This window comes from Salminus brasiliensis, chromosome 24, assembly GCF_030463535.1.
Source record: "Salminus brasiliensis chromosome 24, fSalBra1.hap2, whole genome shotgun sequence".
Classification (NCBI taxonomy): Eukaryota; Metazoa; Chordata; class Actinopteri; order Characiformes; family Bryconidae; genus Salminus; species Salminus brasiliensis.
The window spans coordinates 3,972,863-3,995,429 of record NC_132901.1 but is presented as its reverse complement, the minus strand read 5'-3'; the positions used below and the strand labels follow the sequence as shown (position 1 = coordinate 3,995,429).

The following is a 22,567-nucleotide window of genomic DNA, read 5'->3' as shown; positions in this document are numbered from 1 at the left end:
TCTATCGCACCTATCAACGTAATTCCCTCCAAAGGCTCCATCACAACTTTTAGCGGCTTCAGCCTTAGCCTTGTTAGCCTCGCTTCCATATTCTCCCAAAGTAGCTGTTGCGTTTAGCCCCAGAAGGCCTTCACTAGTAGGCTGGGTTTATGGAAATTAAGTATAATAAGTCACACACACTGTTGCACAAAAGTTTTGAGGTTTAGGAATTGGCCTGTTTCCAGCTCTGGGATGCGTTTTCATTGGGCTAAGAGATGTTTTTGGCTTGTCTTTACAGAACTGAAATTGGCGTCTATGTGCAGTAACTACCAATGTGAATGTTCCACTCTCTAATTCTTGGTGCTGGCCCACACCTTGCCAGGCAGATGTACTCATTTACACACTGGTGTCGCTCTGACTTTTAATCATCGCTTTGCTCCCAATCTGTCTAAATCGTGACGAGCTGAAAGAGCTGAAAGTCTCCTTTTCACCTGACAGGTAAACATTTCAGCATCAGTTTGGAGCCAGGTTACTTCACCAAGCAGCCCATCATCTTTGGAGATTTCATCAAGGTAACCTTATTGTACTACGTTCTAAGCAAGGATGTGTTTTATATAGTGCTATTAAGGGTTCTTCGACCCATAATGGTGAAACTTATTTTGGGCGCTATATACAACCTTTCAATCTTTCAACCTTACAATCTTTTTAGCTTAGGGGTCCTAACCATCACTGTGTACCGTCACACTGTGCAGGTTGGAGCAGATAAGGCAGGCCGTGTCTATGAGGACCTGATGGACGTGGAGAAGATCCGGAGCGTTCTGCAGGATTACCTAGATGACTACAACATGACCTTCGCCAAGGAAACCAAGCTTGTCTTCTTCCAGGATGCGATCGAACATGTTTCCAGGTAAGCAGGCCGTAGACACTACAGTGTGTAGTGTGAAGGCCAACCAGTGGCAGAGCTTATCTAGCTCTAGGTTGTCTTATTTGCGTAGATAACGTTGGAAAATAAATTTGTAAATCTAGCCATTTACAAATGTAACCTTTTTCATTGTGAGTTTCAAAACAATTTAAATTATTTAAATTAACTTAAACCTTAAAATGAAATGTTTTTCAATTCCTAAAAATCACTAGGCCTTCTCTGAGGAGTCATCCACTATTATTGTATAAAATAGAGCTGGACTTGCTGTTTAGGCAATGTTACGAACAATGTGGACTGGGCCTTTATTATATTGAAATAAATATATTTAGGTTGAAAATGAAAATGATTACCTCAGATGCATACTCATATTCTTTTGAAATATGTGCTTGTTGCCGAAAGTCCTATATATAATTGTTATAGTAAATATGTCATATTTCAACAATTAAATAATATCTAAAAATCCTGATTTGTTTATCAATTGTTTTATTTATTTTTTTAATCTCTTCAACATTAAGTAAACACACAGCACAGAACACTTTGAGTGAAAATGGAAATACATTTTTGTAAAAACTATACTATATATTATATGACTATGCTGCTACAAATATTGCATATTCTCAAAAATAAATAAATTTAGTGTCAAATCCAGTTGTATAAATATATAATTATTTATATAGATATATAGTTAGATAGTTAAATATTTAATTCATGATATGTGTGATATGATATGTATCTGTTTCAAGTTAGATGTTTGTTTTATGGGAATTTGAGAATTACCCTATAGTTAGAGGGTTAAGCTGTCCAATGATTTAACATGATGTGATATATATTGATATAAAATGAACCATTTTCAATTATTTAAAATGTTCTAACCCTATTTAAGTCAGTTACCCAATCAGAGGTCATGTGGCCTTTCTCTCTCTCTCTCTCTCTCTCTCTATATATATATATATATATATATATATATATATATATATATTTATATATATATATATATATATTTATTTATTTATTTATTTATTTTTTTTAGAATTGCCCGAATGATTCGCCAAGAGCGTGGGAACGCCCTGCTGGTGGGGGTTGGCGGCACTGGGAAACAGTCTCTCACGCGATTGGCTGCTCACATGTGTGGCTACCGCTGCTTCCAGATCGAGCTGAGCCGAGGCTACAACTACGATAGTTTCCATGACGACCTACGGAAACTTTACAAGATGGCGGGTGTGGAGGGCCAGGACATGGTCTTCCTCTTCACAGACACTCAGGTACAGAGGGGATGTGCTCCAAATCACCACGTATCGCCTACACAGCTACTCTACTACTACTACTCTAGTAGTGCTGATCTTGGACACAGGCTACTCATTGGGGTATTGGTAAAGAAGTACAGTGTCTTCCAGAAGTATCCAAGCATCCCTATTTTATGTTAAGAACTGACCGTCCAAATGAATCCATTTAAAGAGTTTGGTTTAATGTTATGAAATATTCAGTGACAGAAATGAATTACTGCATTTCTTTTAATCGTGTAGTAGTTTTTTATGAGTGCGTTTTAGAAAGAGCACTACGTGTTAATGTTAGGGACTGACTCATAGCTTGGCTCACCTTCATTCTTTGCGGGAATGATAATGGCTCTGAAAATGGCTTATACGTGTAATGAACAGTGATGACTCCAGCTTGAATCTGCTCAGGCCGGAGTCGTTTCTCATTCAGAACACATGTTCCGGGATTTTCAGCAGGGTTTACAATTCTGCAAAGTTTGGTTTGTTGGTAAAATACTTGATTAGGTATCGTTTGGGTGTAGTTGTTTATATATATTTAATTAGGTCCAGTTCATTTTGTTCATTCAGTTTGATTATACTATACTTATGCTATGGTGTGTTTTGAAAAAAATACTTGATTTGATATGGTTACTTTTACTTACTTTATTAGATGTGGTTAGTTATGAATGGTTATTTGAATATATGTAAATGGGTATGGCAAATTAGGTATGCTTATTTGAATATAGTTAACTAGGTATGGTTCATTGGGTATGATTATTAGAATATACCTGATTATGTATGCTCAGTTGGGTGAGGATATTTATAAATGTGATTAGATATGTTAATTGGGTGTGGTTAAAATATACGTCATTAGGTGTGGTTTATTAAATGTGGGTGGTTTATTTGTGTGGGTGTGGGTATGGTTATTTAAAAAAAGTACTCAATCAGTTGTGGGTTGTTGGGTATGGTTATTTAAATATTTTAAATTAGTTGTGGGATATGGTTATTTGAATATATGTAATTAGGTTTTAAAAAAAAAGTTATATAGTTATATATAATATATGATAAAATGATAAAAATGTTTTATTTTGTATGATTATTAGATTATGGTTATTTGAGTAAAGATATGTAAATATATTAATTTGATATGGTTATTTGAATGTACGCAATTAGTTGTGGGAGGTTGGGTATGGTTATTTGAATATACTTAATTAGTTTTTGGAGGTTGGGTATGATTATTTGTACTTAATTAGTTTTTGGAGGTTGGGTATGGTTATCTGAATGTACTTAATTAGTTGTGGGTGGTTGGGTATGGTTATCTGAATATACTTAATTAGTTTTTGGAGGTTGGGTATGGTTATTTGTACCTAATTAGTTGTGGGAGGTTGGGTATGGTTATTTGTACTTAATTAGTTTTTGGAGGTTGGGTATGGTTATCTGAATGTACTTAATTAGTTTTTGGAGGTTGGGTATGGTTATCTGAATGTACTTAATTAGTTGTGGGTGGTTGGGTATGGTTATTTGAATATACTTAATTAGTTTTTGGAGGTTGGGTATGGTTATTTGTACCTAATTAGTTGTGGGAGGTTGGGTATGGTTATTTGAATGTACTTAGTTGTGGGAGGTTGGTATGGTTATTTGAATGTACTTAGTTGTGGGAGGTTGGTATGGTTATTTGAATGTACTTAGTTGTGGGAGGTTGGGTATGGTTATTTGAACATACTTAATTAGTTATGGGAGGTTAGGTATGGTTATCTGAATGTACTTAATTAGTTGTAGGAGGTTGGGTATGGTTATTTGAATGTACTCAATTAGTTTTTGGAGGTTGGGTATGGTTATCTGAATGTACTTAATTAGTTGTGGGAGGTTGGGTATGGTTATTTGAATGTACTTAATTAGTTGTAGGAGGTTGGGTATGGTTATTTGAATGTACTTAATTAGTTGTAGGAGGTTGGGTATGGTTATCTGAATGTACTCAATTAGTTGTGGGTGGTTGGGTATGGTTATTTGAATGTACTTAGTTGTGGGAGGTTGGGTATGGTTATTTGAATGTACTTAATTAGTTTTTGGAGGTTGGTATGGTTATTTGTACTTAATTAGTTGTGGGAGGTTGGGTATGGTTATTTGAATATACTTAATTAGTTTTTGGAGGTTGGGTATGGTTATTTGTACCTAATTAGTTGTGGGAGGTTGGGTATGGTTATTTGAATGTACTTAGTTGTGGGAGGTTGGTATGGTTATTTGAATGTACTTAGTTGTGGGAGGTTGGGTATGGTTATTTGAACATACTTAATTAGTTATGGGAGGTTAGGTATGGTTATCTGAATGTACTTAATTAGTTGTAGGAGGTTGGGTATGGTTATTTGAATGTACTCAATTAGTTTTTGGAGGTTGGGTATGGTTATTTGAATGTACTTAATTAGTTGTGGGAGGCTGGGTATGGTTATTTGAATGTACTTAATTAGTTGTAGGAGGCTGGGTATGGTTATTTGAATGTACTTAATTAGTTGTAGGAGGTTGGGTATGATTATTTGAATGTACTCAATTAGTTTTTGGAGGTTGGGTATGGTTATTTGAATGTACTTAATTAGTTGTGGGAGGCTGGGTATGGTTATTTGAATGTACTTAATTAGTTGTAGGAGGTTGGGTATGATTATTTGAATGTACTCAATTAGTTGTGGGTGGTTGGGTATGGTTATTTGAATGTACTTAGTTGTGGGAGGTTGGGTATGGTTATTTGAATGTACTTAATTAGTTTTTGGAGGTTGGTATGGTTATTTGTACTTCATTAGTTGTGGGAGGTTGGGTATGGTTATTTGAATATACTTAATTAGTTTTTGGAGGTTGGGTATGGTTATTTGTGCTTAATTAGTTGTGGGAGGTTGGGTATGGTTATCTGAATATACTTAATTAGTTGTGGGAGGTTGGGTATGGTTATTTGAATGTACTCAATTATTTGTGGGAGGTTGGGTATGGTTATTTGAATGTACTTAATTAGTTGTGGGAGGTTGGGTATGGTTATTTGTACTTAATTAGTTGTGGGAGGTTGGGTATGGTTATTTGAATGTACTTAATTAGTTGTGGGAGGTTGGGTATGGTTATTTGAATGTACTTAATTAGTTGTGGGAGGTTGGGTATGGTTATTTGTACTTAATTAGGTGTGGGAGGTTGGGTATGGTTATTTGTACTTAATTAGTTGTGGGGGGTTGGGTATGGTTATTTGAATGTACTCAATTAGTTGTGGGAGGTTGGGTATGGTTATTTGTACTTAATTAGTTGTGGAAGGTTGGGTATGGTTATTTGTACTTAATTAGTTGTGGGAGGTTGGGTATGGTTATTTGTACTTAATTAGTTGTGGGTGGTTGGGTATGGTTATTTGTACTTAATTAGTTGTGGGAGGTTGGGTATGGTTATTTGTACTTAATTAGTTGTGGGAGGTTGGGTATGGTTATTTGTACTTAATTAGTTGTGGGAGGTTGGGTATGGTTATTTGAATGTACTTAATTAGTTGTGGGAGGTTGGGTATGGTTATTTGAATATACTTAATTAGTTGTGGGTGGTTGGGTATGGTTATTTGTACTTAATTAGTTGTGGGTGGTTGGGTATGGTTATCTGAATATACTTAATTAGTTGTGGGAGGTTGGGTATGGTTATCTGAATATACTTAATTAGTTGTGGGAGGTTGGGTATGGTTATTTGAATGTACTTAATTAGTTGTGGGAGGTTGGGTATGGTTATTTGAATGTACTTAGTTGTGGGTGGTTGGGTATGGTTATTTGAATGTACTTAATTAGTTGTGGGAGGTTAGGTATGGTTATTAGAATATATTATGTAAGGTTAATTGGGTTAATTAATTAGGTATGGTTAATTTATTTCTTATTTCTTAGTAAAACACAATAAATAAATACAAAATCAGCATCACAGAACTGAAATACATGTGTGACATCCATATCACATTTTGAGGGGAAATGGACTTCTCTCACTGTGTGCTTTGAATGGCCTGAACTGTTTTGGAGTCTGGCTTGCTTTGACTATTAGTTAATTATCTGCTTCTAAATAGTGCTCTGTTACAGGGGTTAAAGTAATATGAGATTAATATGAATATTAATTCAAGCACAGTGGTAGGGGTATTTATCTAAGTGCAGGCAGAGCTCTGTTCTTTCAGTGGGGTTGAGAGTACAGTACAATGACTGCTGTTCGCTCACATCTGGGGTCCTGCTGGTGAATTACAGCCTGGAAATGTAGAAAAGTGACAGATTCACTGCTCTTACACAGTACAGCAGGAATGTGTGTGTGTGTGTAAAGGAGATGGATGTGTTTGCATGTAAAGGATAAGGCCAGTCAGACAGTGGAGGGTGAATTATGGTGTGTGTGCGTGTGTGAAAATGACAGATGTTACACAGTGAATGCGTGTGGCGTGTGAAGGATATGGATACAGACTGGAGAGACAACAGGGGGTAAATTTGAGTGTGTGTGTTTTGTGTTGTCTAGGCTCCCAGTCTTTGGCACAGTAAAACCGCCACCATGTTTGACAGGATGGTGCTAATGATCTTCTCATGAGCTGATAATCGTTTAAGGGGGCCTTTTAGTGAGGAACAGCTTCTGTCTGGCCGCTCCACTAGACAAGAGCATGCTGGATCTCCTTAATAGCTACCACTGGGATCTTGGTAACCTGTCTGACCAAGGCCCTTTATCCCAGACAGCTCAGTTTGGCTGGGCGGCCAGAACATGCCTTGATCTAAAAGACCATTAATGGAAGCAAGATGCACCACAGCGTAATTGTGAGTGTCATAGAAAAGGGTGTGAATACTTAGGATATTTTATTTGGAATAAATGTACAATCTGTTATAAGATGAGTCGTGGAATGTTCCGGTATGCATTGTAACCCTTGAGCTGTGTTCTTCTGCTACACAGCAGCCACTTTAAGTAAGCCCGTTCTTATCTCCCAGGGCAGCCCCCCCATGTCCGTGACATCTGATCGAATTGCAGTTTTCATTCCTCAGCTGCTCGATTAAGGGACAAACCGGACACCTCCAGCTAATCCCAGACATTCAGACCTTTTGTGTGCCGCTGACCTTTCTTCTGCTTTGAAGTGAACGGATGCTTGGCTTCTCCCCCGTTGTGAAGAATGACTTCCACATTTTCCAGCATTTTAACTCTTGACTGCTCCATCTAAATGTGACCATTCTAGCTAACAAGCAATGGAAATCTCATGATTACACACCTCATTATAAGTTATAAATTAAGCTAAGAATCTGAAAACACCCAAAATCTGTATACTTTTGGCCATGTTTGCAGATGAACTGCATCGTGTCCATTTTAGCAAGTCTTTTTGTGGCTCCAGTGCAAAACTGAAGAAGCAAACTTTGGACACCAAGCATGTCCAGCCAATTGACTACAAAGGGCAGATTTCCCTGCTCCAGCCATCTCTTTGCAAACATCTTCACACTTGGCTGGTTTGTTTTGTTTAAAAAGAACCCTGGTGAGAACCCACCTGAGTTTCTCCAAGTGGCAGAGTTTCAGCTAATGGTATGTAGATGCCTTCTAAAAGAAAGTAAACCCATTAGTAGCTGTCTCGGAAAAGAGGGTATTAGTAGTCACAGTGTGGAATAGCTGATATTTTTCACCATGATGAAGGCGGAGCCGTTCGTGGTGAGCATTAATAAACTCATGAATATAAATAATGATGTGTTCCCTATTAGATTAGGATGAGCCGTTGCTCATTAGATTAATTCCAGTGATGAAGGAGTTCCTGTAGGATATGAATGGCATTCTGAACTCAAGGGTATGAAGTGGATTTACTCTGGTAAATTAGCTAAGTGTGATGGATCTTCTCTGTGCAGGACTTATTGTTATGAAGGGGCTTCAGACACTAAATGAGCAGAAAGTGATGTATCTTTCCTGACTGTGTTCAGATTGTAGTGGAGGAGTTTCTGGAGGACATCAACAACATGCTGAACTCTGGAGAAGTGCCCAATCTGTTTGAGAAGGATGAGCTGGAGTATGTTCTGGCCGCTACCCGACCCAAAGCCAAAGAGGCCGGCATTGCAGAGGGCAACCGTGACGAGGTACTTCAGCATCTGTTTTATCTATACATTTGCTCTATACATACAACGGCTCTGTCCCTCCATCTATTCAATCAGTACATCTGCTCTATCCATACAACTGCTGTATCCCTCCATCTACTCCATCAGTACATCTGCTCTATCCATACAACTGCTCTATCCCTCCATCTATTCAATCAGTACATCTGCTCTATCCATACAATTGCTCTATCTCTCCATCTACTCAATCATTACATCTGCTCCTACAACTGCTCTATCTCTTCATCTACTTAATCATCACATCTGCTCCATCCATACAACTGCTATATCCCTCCATCTATTCAACCATTACATCTGCTCTATACATACAACTGCTCTATCCCTCCATCTACTCAATCATTACATGTGCTCTATACATACAACTGCTCTATCCCTCCATCTACTCAATCATTACATCTGCTCTATACATACAACTGCTCTATCCCTCCATCTACTCAATCATTACATCTGCTCTACCCATACAACTGCTCTATCCCTCCATCTACTCAATCATTACATCTGCTCTATACGTACAACTGCTCTGTCCCTCCATCTACTCAATCATTACATCTGCTCTACCCATACAACTGCTCTATCCCTCCATCTACTCAATCATTACATCTGATCTACCCATACAACTGCTCTATCCCTCCATCTACTCAATCATTACATCTGCTCTATCCATACAATTGCTCTATCCCTCCATCTACTCAATCATTACATCTGCTCTATCCATACAATTGCTATATCCCTCCATCTAGTCCATCATTACATCTGATCTATACATACAACTGCTCTATCCCTCCATCTACTCAATCAGTACATCTGCTCCTACAACTGCTCTATCCCTCCATCTACTCCATCAGTACATCTGCTCTACCCATACAACTGCTATATCCCTTCATCTACTTAATCATTACATCTGCTCTATACATACAACTGCTCTATCCCTCCATCTATTCAATCATTACATCTGTTTCTCTGCTTGTGCAGGTCTTCCAGTACTTCATCTCTCGGGTCAGGGAGAAGCTGCACATTGTTACATCTGCTCTATACATACAACTGCTCTATCCCTCCATCTACTCAATCATTACATCTGCTCTACCCATACAACTGCTCTATCCCTCCATCTACTCAATCATTACATCTGCTCTACCCATACAACTGCTCTATCCCTCCATCTACTCAATCATTACATCTGCTCTACCCATACAACTGCTCTATCCCTCCATCTACTCAATCATTACATCTGCTCTACCCATACAACTGCTCTATCCCTCCATCTACTCAATCATTACATCTGCTCTACCCATACAACTGCTCTATCCCTCCATCTACTCAATCATTACATCTGCTCTATACATACAACTGCTCTATCCCTCCATCTAGTCCATCATTACATCTGCTCTATACATACAACTGCTCTATCCCTCCATCTAGTCCATCATTACATCTGCTCTATACATACAACTGCTCTATCCCTCCATCCACTCAATCATTACATCTGCTCTATACATACAACTGCTCTATCCCTCCATCTACTCAATCATTACATCTGCTCTATACGTACAACTGCTCTATCCCTCCATCTACTCAATCATTACATCTGCTCTATACGTACAACTGCTCTATCCCTCCATCTACTTAATCATTACATCTGTTTCTCTGCTTGTGCAGGTCTTCCAGTACTTCATCTCTCGGGTCAGGGAGAAGCTGCACATTGTGTTGTGCATGAGTCCAGTGGGCGATGCTTTCAGATCTCGCTGCCGCATGTTCCCTTCACTGGTCAACTGCTGCACCATCGACTGGTTTGTACAGGTCAGGGAAGAGGCATGATTTACTTCATAACACTCAAGAATAGAACAGCCAGATCAGGCCTTGCTAGAAAACATCTAAAGCCTTTAGACAGATGAATGATCGACTTATGAACGGAGAAGGAACGGAAAGGTTCACGAGCTGAAGTATACCACATTATCTGTCAAACATGGTGGAGGCACTGTTATGGCAATGGCATGTCTGCTGATACCACAGGACACCTTCAGAGGTCTTATGGGGCCTGTGTCTCAATTGGTCAGATCTCTTGGTAAGATAAGGGGGGGGGGGTTACTCAATTATATTCACTAATGTCATGGCTGATCGGGATACTTCAAAACCATCTCATCAGCTCTGTGTCCCTACATGCCTTCAGCGGTGGTCTCTGTAACTTTCCTGTCTGTGTCGGAATTGAGGAGTGATGGATGTAATCTGGTCTGGTGTTGTGTCCTCAGAGTGAGAGAGCGAGAGCGACGCCTGTGTTTGGCAGGCTTTCTAATTGGCCACAGACGCTTTAGGGCCGCTTATTATTTCATACATACATCGGCTGCTGCCTGTGTCTGTCAGTCTCTCTCGCCCTCCCTCGCTCTCTCTCTCTCTCTCTCTCCTGTCCCTCTCCTCTGTTCGGCAGGCTAACGAGGCGCATGCTGACTGATCTCTGCAGGCTGTTGGGAAGAGCAGGGCGTTGGGCTAATCATTGCTGTGTGTGTGGGTGTGAGGGTCTTTTTATAGAAGCATAGTAAATGAAACACCATGCTAGTATTATATTGTAACACTCGTCTAGAGCTGTGATTGGTCAGGACTCTCACAGCACACAGCTAAACACACTTATTATGGGACGTATTATGGGGGCACTTATTTTGTGTGTGTGTGTGTGTGGATGTGTATGTTTACTAGACGTTAGACTCAGTTTGCCTCATACTGTTTGTTTTATAGCAGCTCATATTTGGACTTGTGTGGACACTTGTATCTCTCTCTCTCTTTCTCTCTGTCACACACACACACACACACACAGCGTCTGTTTCAAGGTGAACCCCACGTTGGTAGTAAAAAGTGGTGCAGTGTGTGGTTTCAGACCCTTCAGTGTTTGTTAGTAAAATACATGTCCAAATATTTGTGGACACCACCTCTACTTTTAAGTTGCACACACTACTGACAATGCACACACGGCTTGTCTAGCCCTTGTAGAGAAGTACTGCCAATAGAATAGGACTCTCTGGAGCAGATCCACATGAAGCTATTGGCACCATGCCTAAGGTCATGTGTGGTCCTAGATCCTACAACCTCAGTCTGTGTCCGTTCCTCACTCCTTTTTCCCTTTAGTTCATTCCAGTTCATGTAATTATATTGGCATGAATATTATAAGTGTTATTACTGCTAAGCAAAATATGGATCAAAGGGCAGAATCATTAGCAAAGTTATTAATCATAAACTCTCTTTTATCTCTGCCACTATCCCTCCCTCTCTCTCTTTCAGTGGCCACATGAGGCTCTCCTCTCCGTGTCCCAGACCTTTTTTCAGAATGTGGAGTTTGGCAGTGAGGAGATGAAGCTCTGTTTCTCGGAAATGTGCGTGGAGATCCACATGAGCGTGACCGACATGGCTGAGCGTTTCTACTCGGAGCTCCGTCGCCGCTACTACACCACCCCGACCTCCTACCTGGAGCTGATCAACCTCTACCTGAGCATGCTGGGACAGAAGAGGCAGCAGCTAGAGGCGGTGAGGGTCATGCACCCAGAACTTCACTCCACAACTTTTCAACACTGACCATGAAACTGACCCTACAACCTTTTTGTGCTGTGTACAGTTGCACAAGCTTAAGGGATACGACCCTACAACCTTACAACAACCTATCTTAGAGTTGGACAAGCTTAAGGGATACGACTCTACAACCTTACAACAACCTATCTTAGAGTTGGACAAGCTTAAGGGATATGACCTTCAGCTTTATAATCTGGTGTACAATGACATAAGATTTGGGGATATGGCCCTACAACCTCACAACCTGACTTACACAACCAGCTTAAGAGATATAACCTTATAAACTCACTGTCTGCTTTAGGGATTTGACCTACACCCTCAGGCTTACAGTTACAAAATGTTAAGGCATAAGACCCTACAACCTCACAACCTTGCTTGCAGTTACACAGGCTTTAGGGATATAACCCCACAACCTAACCACATGGCTTACACTTACACAAAAGTCAGAGATATGTCCTTACAACCTCACTATGTGGCTCAAAATTGCTGAGGGCTATGACCCAACAACCCAACAACACAGCACATTCGGTTGCAGTATATGAGCAACATAGGTTTCATACACATCCTATAAATTATGAATAATGTTTGATATTTAAATTGAATGTGTGTTTGTGGGAGGCAGGCTCGTGATCGAGTGAAGAACGGCCTCACTAAGCTGTTGGAGACCAACGAGCTGGTAGATAAGATGAAGATTGACCTATCTGCTCTGGAGCCTGTCCTCAAACAGAAGTCCATTGACGTCAATGCTCTTATGGAGAAACTGGCCGTTGACCAGAAGAAAGCTGACCAGGTCAGAAATCGTAGCAGCACTGGTGCTAATTTCATATGTACTTCATATGGCACTACCAACACGCATCTTTCACCTCCAGGTGCGCAACGTGGTGAAGGAGGACGAGGCTCTGGCTAAGGTAAAGGCAGAGGAGACGCAGGCCATCGCTGACGATGCCCAGCGGGACTTGGATGAGGCCCTCCCAGCTTTGGAAAGCGCCAATAAGGCTCTGGATGCGCTGGACAAAGCTGACATCTCCGAGATCCGCGTGTTCACCAAGCCGCCTGACCTCGTCACGACCGTCATGGAGGCTGTGTGCATCCTGCTCAACAGCAAGTGAGTGCCTGTGTGTGTGTGTGAATAGAGAAGAGCACCATTACCCAACATTTTGTAATATTTCACTGTAAGAGTCAAACCTGTAAAGCTTAGCAAACCTGGGAATCGAACCCACAGCCATGGACAGGATAGCAGGGGTACAGACTAGAGTGCGGTAAAACCCAGCATGGGAACATGACCCTGCTAGCTCTGACGCTAATGTAACATACATACATAGTGACGCTAATGCTAAATTAGCATTCATCTCTTAAAGTTCCCACCTTGTTATGCTTTCTGGAAGTGACTGGTACTGCTCTGGACACCACGTGCCTGTGAAATAGTGTTCAGTCAGTTCAGATCAAAGCAGCAGGTGGGAGTCCTTTTGAAGGTCTAGTATGTGTGTAAATTTGGTCATCATCGGCATAGCCATGGAACTGAAGGCCGTTCTCTAATTGCACTGCCCATTAGTATTATACAGCATATACAGCAAACAGTAGTGGCCAAGAACTGAGCCTTGAGGAACACCATGTGAGAGGCAAGGTGGGTCAGACCTAAACCTGCCAGTGGAAACAAATTGCTGCCGCTCTGTAGTTTCTGACCTAAACCGTGACCTAAAGCATGCCAACACTGTCCCAGTCATACCAATGAAGTTTTAAGATCAGTTGTGGAATAGAGGTCAATCAGGATTGAGTGGTGTGTGCCTGCAGTGCTGTAGCAGTGTGTGTGTGTGTGTGTGTACATTCTCTTCACCAGTGAGTAATGTGTGACTGTAATCATCAAGTGATTCCCCACACTGTGATCCAGGTGTCTGTGTGTGTGTGACGGAGGCTCTCAATATTTTGCTCAACAGCTTGCAGTGACATTTGTGAGGGCGTGTGTGTGAGTGTGGTCGTAAGCTTTATAGAATTCCCACAGCAAGCGTTGATGTGTGTATGTGTGTGTGTGTGTGTGTGTGTGTGTGTGTGAGTGACTGTAACCAGTGAGTGGATTCCTGCACAGCGCTGCAGGTGTGTGTATGTGTGTGATAAAGTGGGACCCTGCATGTTGGTGTGTGTGTGTGCGTGGTGAGTAAGGTGTTTTGCTCATAGGCCCAGCAGTGTCAGCTTAGCAACCCTGGGTATCAAACCCACAACCATGTGATCTGGTTATCCACAGGACGGACTGGACCAGTGCCAAGCATGTGCTGGGTGACTCTAACTTTCTGAGGAAGCTGACGGAGTACGACAAGGACAACATTAAGCCTCAGATCCTGCAGAAGCTGCAGCGCTACATCCAGAACCCCGACTTTGTCCCTGAGAAAGTGGAGAAGGTGTCCAAGGCCTGCAAGTCCATGTGCATGTGGGTGAGGGCCATGGACCTCTACTCCAGAGTGCTCAAAGAGGTCGGGCCCAAACGTCAGAAACTGGCTGCTGCCCAGGTGAGTTCTAATTAGCCTATAATGAAGTGTTGAGCTCTGACTGAGATGGATAGATGGATGGATGAGTGGGTGGAGATAGAATAATGCATTTTGTGGAATTGATTAGATTGATTAGAGAGGGATAAGTTTAGATTCTCTAGTACAGCTAAATGAATAAGAGAACCGTTACAATGCTCTGGTATAAATGGATGAATAAGAGAACAGTTCATATTCTGTAGTACAGAGTGAATGTGTGAGAGAACAGTGTATAGATAGGTCGATGACAGAAAGGTTTTGATTCTATAGTATAGCCGATTTGATGAGGTAACAGTTCAGATTCTTTATTGTAAAAGGATGAATAGGAGAATAGTTCAGATTCTGTAGTATAGATAGATGGATAAGGGAACAGTCCAGATTCTATAATATGTTTGGATAAATAAGCTGTTTTATAAAATAATGCATGAGGGAGGTTTTATTTTGTAGTGTGTAATGATAGGTGAGGGAACAGTTCAGATTCTGTAGTGGAGATGGATGGATGAGGGAACAGTTCAGATTCTGTAGTGGAAATGGATGGATGAGGGAACAGTTCAGTTTCTGTAGTGGAGATGGATGGATGAGGGAACAGTTCATATTATGTTGTATAGCTGGATGGATGAGAGAAGAGTTTAGATTTTATAATGTGTATGGATGGCTGAGGGAACAGTTTGGATTCTATAGTGTAGATGGATGGATGAGGGAACAGTTCAGATTCTGTAGTGGAAATGGATGGATGAGGGAACAGTTCAGTTTCTGTAGTGGAGATGGATGGATGAGGGAACAGTTCATATTATGTTGTATAGCTGGATGGATGAGAGAAGAGTTTAGATTTTATAATGTGTATGGATGGCTGAGGGAACAGTTTGGATTCTATAGTGTAGATGGATGGATGAGGGAACAGTTCAGATTCTGTAGTGGAGATGGATGGATAGGAGAATAGTTCAGATATGATGATATAGATTATGTACTTTTTATGCAGAGTTGGATTTTACCTGCCTGCCTGTTCTCAAGACTGCAGCGTTTGGTGTCATTGTGTTTGTCCTGATATCTTTTTGTTTATGTGGTTTGTTTATATGGTTTGTTATTTCTCAGGCGGAGCTAGATGCTACCATGGCGACTCTGCGGGAGAAGCAGGCAAAGCTGCAGGAGGTGGAGAATCAAATCAAAGTTTTGCAGGAACACTTCGACTCCAGCCTGGCTGAGAAAGAGGCACTGGGTACGAGACAGTGAAAGCGGTAGAGTAAGAGGGAGAGAGAGTTCTAGAAAGGGTACTTGGCACCATGCCGAGGAGAAACCAGTAAAGATATGATCACCACCCTCACCTTATCCTAGCTCCCCAGCTCACCCCAAAAGTACTGGATGGGGCCCCAACCATCATTCCCGAGAACACAGTTCCTCTTCTGCTCCACAGCTCAATGCTGGGGGGCTTTATACCCCTCTAGCCCACGCCTGGCATTAGGCAGGATGTTGCCAATAGGTTCATGTTCATCTTCTCCAGAGAGTCCTATTTTATTGGCAGTGCTTCTCTACAGGGACTAGACTAGGTCTGTGTCAGCAATGCGTTAAACTTAAAGTAGCTGACTGCAATTATTAGAAAGGGTGTCCACAAATTTTTGGACATATGATATTTTTTATATTATATATATATGTGTGTGTGTGTGTGTGTGTGTGTGTGTGTGTGTGTGTGCGGGCAGCTAAGACCATGGCTCTGACGGAGGCTCGGCTGGGCCGCTCTGGAAAGCTGACCGCGGCTCTGGGGGATGAGCAGGTGCGTTGGCAGGAGAGCATCACTCTGTTTGAGCAGGAGATCAACAACGTCATCGGGAACGTCTTCATTGCTGCTGCATGTGTGGCTTACTACGGAGCTTTCACCTCCTACTACAGACAGCTGGTAATGTTTGATGGTGTGTGTGTGTATGTGTGTACATCAAACTTTTTGTCCTGTGAAGACACCCATAGAGCTCTGTCGCTTCAATATGGTGTGCATGTGCAATACTATTATAATATGATGCATGAACCAAAAAAAAGATACACAAATCCCCCGCTGCCTGCTATATAACATTTATTTAAATTACAATTACTGTAAGAATGTCACTGAAATTTAAATATATTGTGCCCCGATGTGTGCTTGGTGTAAGGTTTTGTATTTAATAAACATTACTAAGATCTTCCTTTCCCAACTTTGGGCCAAAAATAGCTGTTTTACATTACAGTTCAAGATTTTATGTTTTTTGTTTTTATCATTTTGAAAAATTGAGCAGCTTCAGAAATTAAACTTATTGCAAAACTTTTGTCCATAGATTCCCTCAAAAATTCTATGGTGCAGCAGACAAAAAAGGACTTTTATGCTTTTTAAGAAAGAGTGGGCAGTGTCCTACATCATAGACAACCCTCCTAGTGACCTTCATAGCACAATCATAACGTAATGTGTTTTTTTATGTTTATAAAATCTAAATGTTTAAATGTGGAATTTCTAAATTTCTAGTTTTTAATTAGCAATTTTTACCATTTTGTAGAATGTCCAGATTTTAGTTTTAGTTTTAAATTATTAAATACCTTTTTAATTTCAAGTTTGTAAGTTTACAATTCCTATATAGTTTTATGTTTAGAATGTCAATGTATATTAAAGTTATTATAAAAATTATTTCATTTCTAGATTGTAAATTTCACTTCTATGTAGTTTTAAAATTTGAATGTCTAATATTACAATTGTAAATTTGTTCTACTTTTCGTAGAAGGTATGTTTTCTATGTAGTTTTAAATTAGTAATGTCTTTGTAGATTACAGTTTACAATTGTTTCATTTCTAGGTGTATAATTCCTATGTAATTTTACATTTAGACTTTCAGTGTATATTAAAATCTAGTTTGTAAATGTAACCTTTCTATGTAATTTTACATCTAAAATGTCTATTTTTTTATTTCTAGTTTGTGAACTTTTCTGTGTAATTTTACGTGTTGAATGTTTACAAACTTTAAGATTAGAAACTTTCTACATTTAAAAACTAGGAGCTTAGTTTCCATATATGGACCAAATATATCATATATAGAAAGCCTTTGCGTGGTTGATAGAATCATTATTAACTTTAGTTTATTCACCGACCAGCCATTAAACCCACTGCCTAATATTGTGTAGGTCCCCCTTATCCCACCAAAACAGCCCTGACCTGTCGAGACATGGACTCCACAAGACCTTTAAAGGTGACCTGTGGTATCTGGTAACAAGCCTCCATGGATCGGATTGTCTGTCCAGCAGGTTTCACAGATGCTCAGTAGGATGGAAAGTCCGAGTCATGTTCCTTGAACACCTCAAAACTGTATAAAAACGAATGTGTGTGTGTGTGTGTATGTGTGTGTGTGTGTGTATGTATGTATGTGTGTGTGTTTATGCGTAGCTCATAGAGCAGTGGATTTCGCGCTGTCAGGAGCTGGGCATCCCCATCAGTCATAACTTCAGTCTGATAGGAATCCTGGGGGACCCCTACGAGATCCGTCAGTGGAATGCAGAGGGTCTGCCTCGAGACAACGTCTCCACCGAGAACGGAATCCTTGTGACCCGCGGCCGCCGCTGGCCACTCATGATCGACCCTCAGGATCAGGTGACCCGTCACCCCTCCCAGAGCGCAGTGTTCTTACATCATTCGAAAGCTGTGAGACGGCTGACGCATGACTCGTTATTTCCCTATCCCGCCTGTGTTTTTGCAGCGTGAGTAGAGTGTGGGAGCGTGGGTTCAGCTCTAATTCTGAGCAGCAGTTTGATGAATTATGGATTAGACTCCAGAGGTAGTTGGGATTGTGTGGAGTAGAAGCTGATGTGGAGAGGAGAATGTGGAGTGGCAGGAAAATCAGTGTACTCCTCCTATACCACAGGTGTGGTGTTTTACATGGTTAATCAGTTAGCTTAGTTCATAATGATCTCCTTAAGCTAAAGTTGTGACTAGACCAGCCACAGCTAAGGACCTTCATTACAGTGCGCACAAAGTTATCCCTTCTCCTTCTTCTACTGCGTCTCCTTCTGCTTCTTCTTCTACTGCTTCTCCTTCTTCTCCTTCTTCTACTGCGTCTCCTTCTGCTCCCTCTTCTACTGCGTCTCCTTCTTCTCCTTCTTCTACTGTCTCCTTCTGCTCCTTCTTCTACTGCGTCTCCTTCTTCTCCTTCTTCTACTGTCTCCTTCTGCTCCTTCTTCTACTGCTTCTCCTTCTTCTCCTTCTTCTACTGCGTCTCCTTCTTCTCCTTTTTCTACTGCGTCTCCTTCTTCTCCTTCTTCTACTGCTTCTCCTTTTTCTCCTTCTTCTACTGCGTCTCCTTCTTCTTCTTCTACTGCTTCTCCTTCTGCTCCTTCTTCTACTGCTTCTCCTTCTGCTCCTTCTTCTACTGCTTCTCCTTCTTCTCCTTCTTCTACTGCGTCTCCTTCTTCTCCTTTTTCTACTGCGTCTCCTTCTTCTCCTTCTTCTACTGCTTCTCCTTTTTCTCCTTCTTCTACTGCGTCTCCTTCTTCTTCTTCTACTGCTTCTCCTTCTGCTCCTTCTTCCACTGCTTCTCCTTCTTCCACTGCTTCTCCTTCTTCTACTGCGTCTCCTTCTTCTCCTTCTTCTACTGCTTCTCCTTCTTCTCCTTCTTCTACTGCGTCTCCTTCTTCTCCTTCTACTGCTTCTCCTTCTTCTACTGCTTCTCCTTCTTCTCCTTCTACTGCTTTTCCTTCTTCTTTCTTCTACTGCTTTTCCTTCTGCTCCTTCTTCTACTGCATCTCCTTCTTCTCTTTCTTCTACTGCGTCTCCTTCTGCTCCTTCTACTGCTTCTCCTTCTTCTTCTCCTTCTGCTCCTTCTTCTACTGCTTCTTCTTCTCCTTCTTCTCTTTCTTCTACTGCGTCTCCTTCTGCTCCTTCTACTGCTTCTTCTTCTTCTTCTTCTGCTCCTTCTACTGCTTCTCCTTCTTCTTCTTCTCCTTCTTCTGCTGCTTCTCCTTCTGCTCCTTCTACTGATTCTCCTTCTTCTTCTTCTCCTTCTGCTCCTTCTTCTACTGTTTCTCCTTCTGCTCCTTTTTTACTGCTTCTCCTTCTGCTCCTTCTTCTCCTTCTGCTCCTTGTGCTGCTTCTCCTTCTTCTTCTTCTGCTCCTTCTTCTCCTTCTGCTCCTTCTACTGCTTCTCCTTCTTCTCCTTCTGCTCCTTCTACTGTTTCTCCTTCTGCTCCTTCTTCTACTGCTTCTTCTTCTACTGCTTCTTCTTTTGCTCTTTCTTCTTCTACTGCGTCTCCTTCTTCTTCTTCTACAGCTTCTCCTTCTTCTCCTCTGCTTCTTCTTCTACAGCTTCTCTTTATTCTTCTTCTCCTTCTTCTACTGCTTCTTCTCCTTCTTCTTCTCCTTCTTCTTCTCCTTCTTCTCCTTCTTCTACTGCTTCTACTGCTTCTCCTTCTTCTTCTCCTTCTTCTCCTTCTTCTACTGCTTCTCTTTCTGCTTCTCCTTCCAGGATCAACAACTCAAGAACTGCTGAACAAACTTTTTCAAACTTGCTGTGTGGGTCTTTATCTGTCTGTCTGTCTGTCTGTCTGTCTGTCTGTCTGTCTATCTATCTATCTATCTATCTGTCTGTCTGTCTGTCTGTCTGTCTGTCTGTCTGTCTGTCTATCTATCTATCTGTCTGTCTGTCTGTCTGTCTATCTATGATCTATCTATCTGTCTGTCTGTCTGTCTGTCTGTCTATCTATGGTCTGTCTATCTATCTATCTATCTATCTATCTGTCTGTCTGTCTGTCTGTCTGTCTGTCTGTCTGTCTATCTGTCTGTCTGTCTGTCTGTCTGTCTGTCTGTCTATCTATCTATCTATCTATCTATCTATCTATCTATCTATCTATCTGTCTATCTATCTGTCTGTCTGTCTGTCTATCTATGGTCTGTCTATCTATCTATCTATCTATCTATCTGTCTGTCTGTCTGTCTGTCTGTCTGTCTGTCTGTCTATCTGTCTGTCTATCTATGGTCTGTCTATCTATCTATCTGTCTGTCTGTCTGTCTGTCTGTCTGTCTGTCTATCTATCTATGGTCTGTCTATCTATCTATCTATCTATCTGTCTGTCTATCTATCTATGGGTCTGTCTTTTTGTCTGTCCATCTATCTGTGTATCTATTTACCTGTTATACCGTCTTTCTACCTATTTGTCGTTCTGTCTGTCTGTCTGAAACTGGTGGAAACTTAACCCAACTCTGCCACTGCAGTGAAAAAGGGCAGTTTCAGGAAGTTAATAGTAAAAGGATAAAAGTAGTAGTAATAATTAATGGACTACCTATCAGGTCAGGGGGGGCGGGGGGTGGTGTTAGCCTTTCTTTCTCTGCTTTGGAGGAGACAGTGCTGTCTCCTAACAGTGACAGAACTAGAGGTAGAAAGTAGCCCAGAACACAATCAGCTGGGTTCCCTGCATTGCCACTGTATTAGCATACAGATGCTTGGCCCCCTCTGTGCTTCCCTGTGTTTTCATTACAGCTGACTGTGATTGCCCCCCTCTTCCCCTGGCTCCTTGTCGTTTTCAGTTTTTCCTTCCCTCCATCTTTTTATCTCTCCTGGGACTCTTGGCGGCTCTTCTGGGAGAGAGATTGGAAGTGCGCACACACACACACTAACACATCGGTTCTGCCGCATGGTATTTACATACTGCCCTGATCTCAACTCCACTCAGCTCATCTTGCTGGCATCCTCTCTGGCACATTCTCTTCTGATCTTGCGCACACACACACACACACACACACACACACACACACACACACACACACACACACTTCTCTCTTCATCTCAGCAGTGTTTCCTCTGGCCCAGACTCTTTATATAAGAGCCCACTGTCACATCCTTCGCATCTTGTGTAGCGCACACACACACAAGCTCACTGTTTCCCTTGACAGTTCTGACACTTCAGCCTGGTCAGGCAGCTTTATCTCCTCCGTTCACATCTGATGACCTCACGGCCGTCTCAACGCTGGCTTTCCGCCTGACCTTTCGAACTCTACTTCTTCTGGCACATGTCTGCCTGCCCTAGGACTCCACCTGAGTCTGCGCCGAAGCACATGTTCAGTGTTTTTAAGCAGAAAATGGTCAGAGGTGTTTTTTTTAACATACACTATGTCCAAATGTTTGTGGACACCTTTAATTAACATATAATGATATAATGAATTCCCGAAAGAATAGGACTCTTTGGAGCAGGTAAACCTATTGAACCTATTGGCACCGTGCCTAATGCCAGGCTTGGGCTTGAGCCAACCCTAGGCCATAGTGGTAGTACATTAAACCACTGAGGCACTCTGAGCCTGCAGCTTCATTCTTTAGAGTGTATAAATAATGATAAATAAATGATGGTCAAGTGCTCACATGCCCAATGATGACCGCTTGGCGTACTCGGGTATCAAACCCACAACCCTGAGATCAGCAACCTAGAGCTCTAACTTCTCTTATAGCAACCAGGTTATCAAACTGTGCTTAAGCTTTGCTTTTCTATCCGTCCAAAGCTGATTTGGATGGAAATGTATCGATTCGCCATTAAATTATGTCACGGTGAAAGAGTAAGACCACCCACAGCATTTCTGATGAAGCTGTGTGCATATCTCAGTGCTATTTGTATGAGAGTCCATCTTCACAAGGGGCTTTTTTAATCATCTCCTGTTCTCCTATCTCTCCTGCACCAGGCAAATCGCTGGATCCGTTCCAAAGAAACAAAGAACGGCCTGAAGGTCATCAAGCTGACGGACGCCGGCTTCCTCCGCACGCTTGAGAACGCCATCCGTCTGGGCATGCCCGTTCTGCTCGAAGAGGTGAAGTTTGATCTCCTCAGCGGTCACTTTATTTATAACTGGACATTAATGTACAATATACTCTACAGCGATCAGCCATAACATTAAAACCACCTGCATAATACTGTGGTAGACCAGAGCAGCTCTGACCCATCGAGGCATGGACAAGACCCCAAGACCTCTGATTGTGTCTAACTGTGCTAACTGCTGTCAAAAGAAAGTCCTGTAAGTTGTGAGGTGGGGCCTCCATTAGAACTTGGGTGCCCATGACCCTGTTGCTGGTTCATGTACTGTCTACTGTGTACCGGGAGCACCCCACAACATATGCTGGATGTTTAGGAGATGTTCTGACCCAGTCGCCTAGCCATCACAGTCAGTTTGGTGGACTCTTTCCAACATGTCTCTTCCAAAAGGACTGTTCACTCGCTGCCTGATTTGGCCCACCTCTTGACAGGTGTCACTGGAACCAAA

At 41.6% G+C, this 22,567-nt stretch overlaps 1 protein-coding gene across 1 annotated transcript in view; it reads left to right on the top strand.

The window, feature by feature from the left end:
• Positions 1 to 22,567, top strand: part of dnah6 (dynein, axonemal, heavy chain 6) — a 91,579-nt gene that overhangs the window by 40,458 nt on the left and 28,554 nt on the right. The window contains exons 45-57 of the mRNA XM_072669699.1: positions 478 to 551; positions 732 to 886; positions 1,932 to 2,163; positions 8,070 to 8,222; positions 9,915 to 10,055; positions 11,526 to 11,768; positions 12,433 to 12,600; positions 12,680 to 12,915; positions 14,050 to 14,311; positions 15,419 to 15,542; positions 16,021 to 16,217; positions 17,720 to 17,923; positions 21,992 to 22,117. Coding sequence (XP_072525800.1) covers positions 478 to 551; positions 732 to 886; positions 1,932 to 2,163; positions 8,070 to 8,222; positions 9,915 to 10,055; positions 11,526 to 11,768; positions 12,433 to 12,600; positions 12,680 to 12,915; positions 14,050 to 14,311; positions 15,419 to 15,542; positions 16,021 to 16,217; positions 17,720 to 17,923; positions 21,992 to 22,117 — 2,315 coding nt within the window. The remainder of the gene's footprint in view (positions 1 to 477; positions 552 to 731; positions 887 to 1,931; positions 2,164 to 8,069; positions 8,223 to 9,914; positions 10,056 to 11,525; positions 11,769 to 12,432; positions 12,601 to 12,679; positions 12,916 to 14,049; positions 14,312 to 15,418; positions 15,543 to 16,020; positions 16,218 to 17,719; positions 17,924 to 21,991; positions 22,118 to 22,567) is intronic.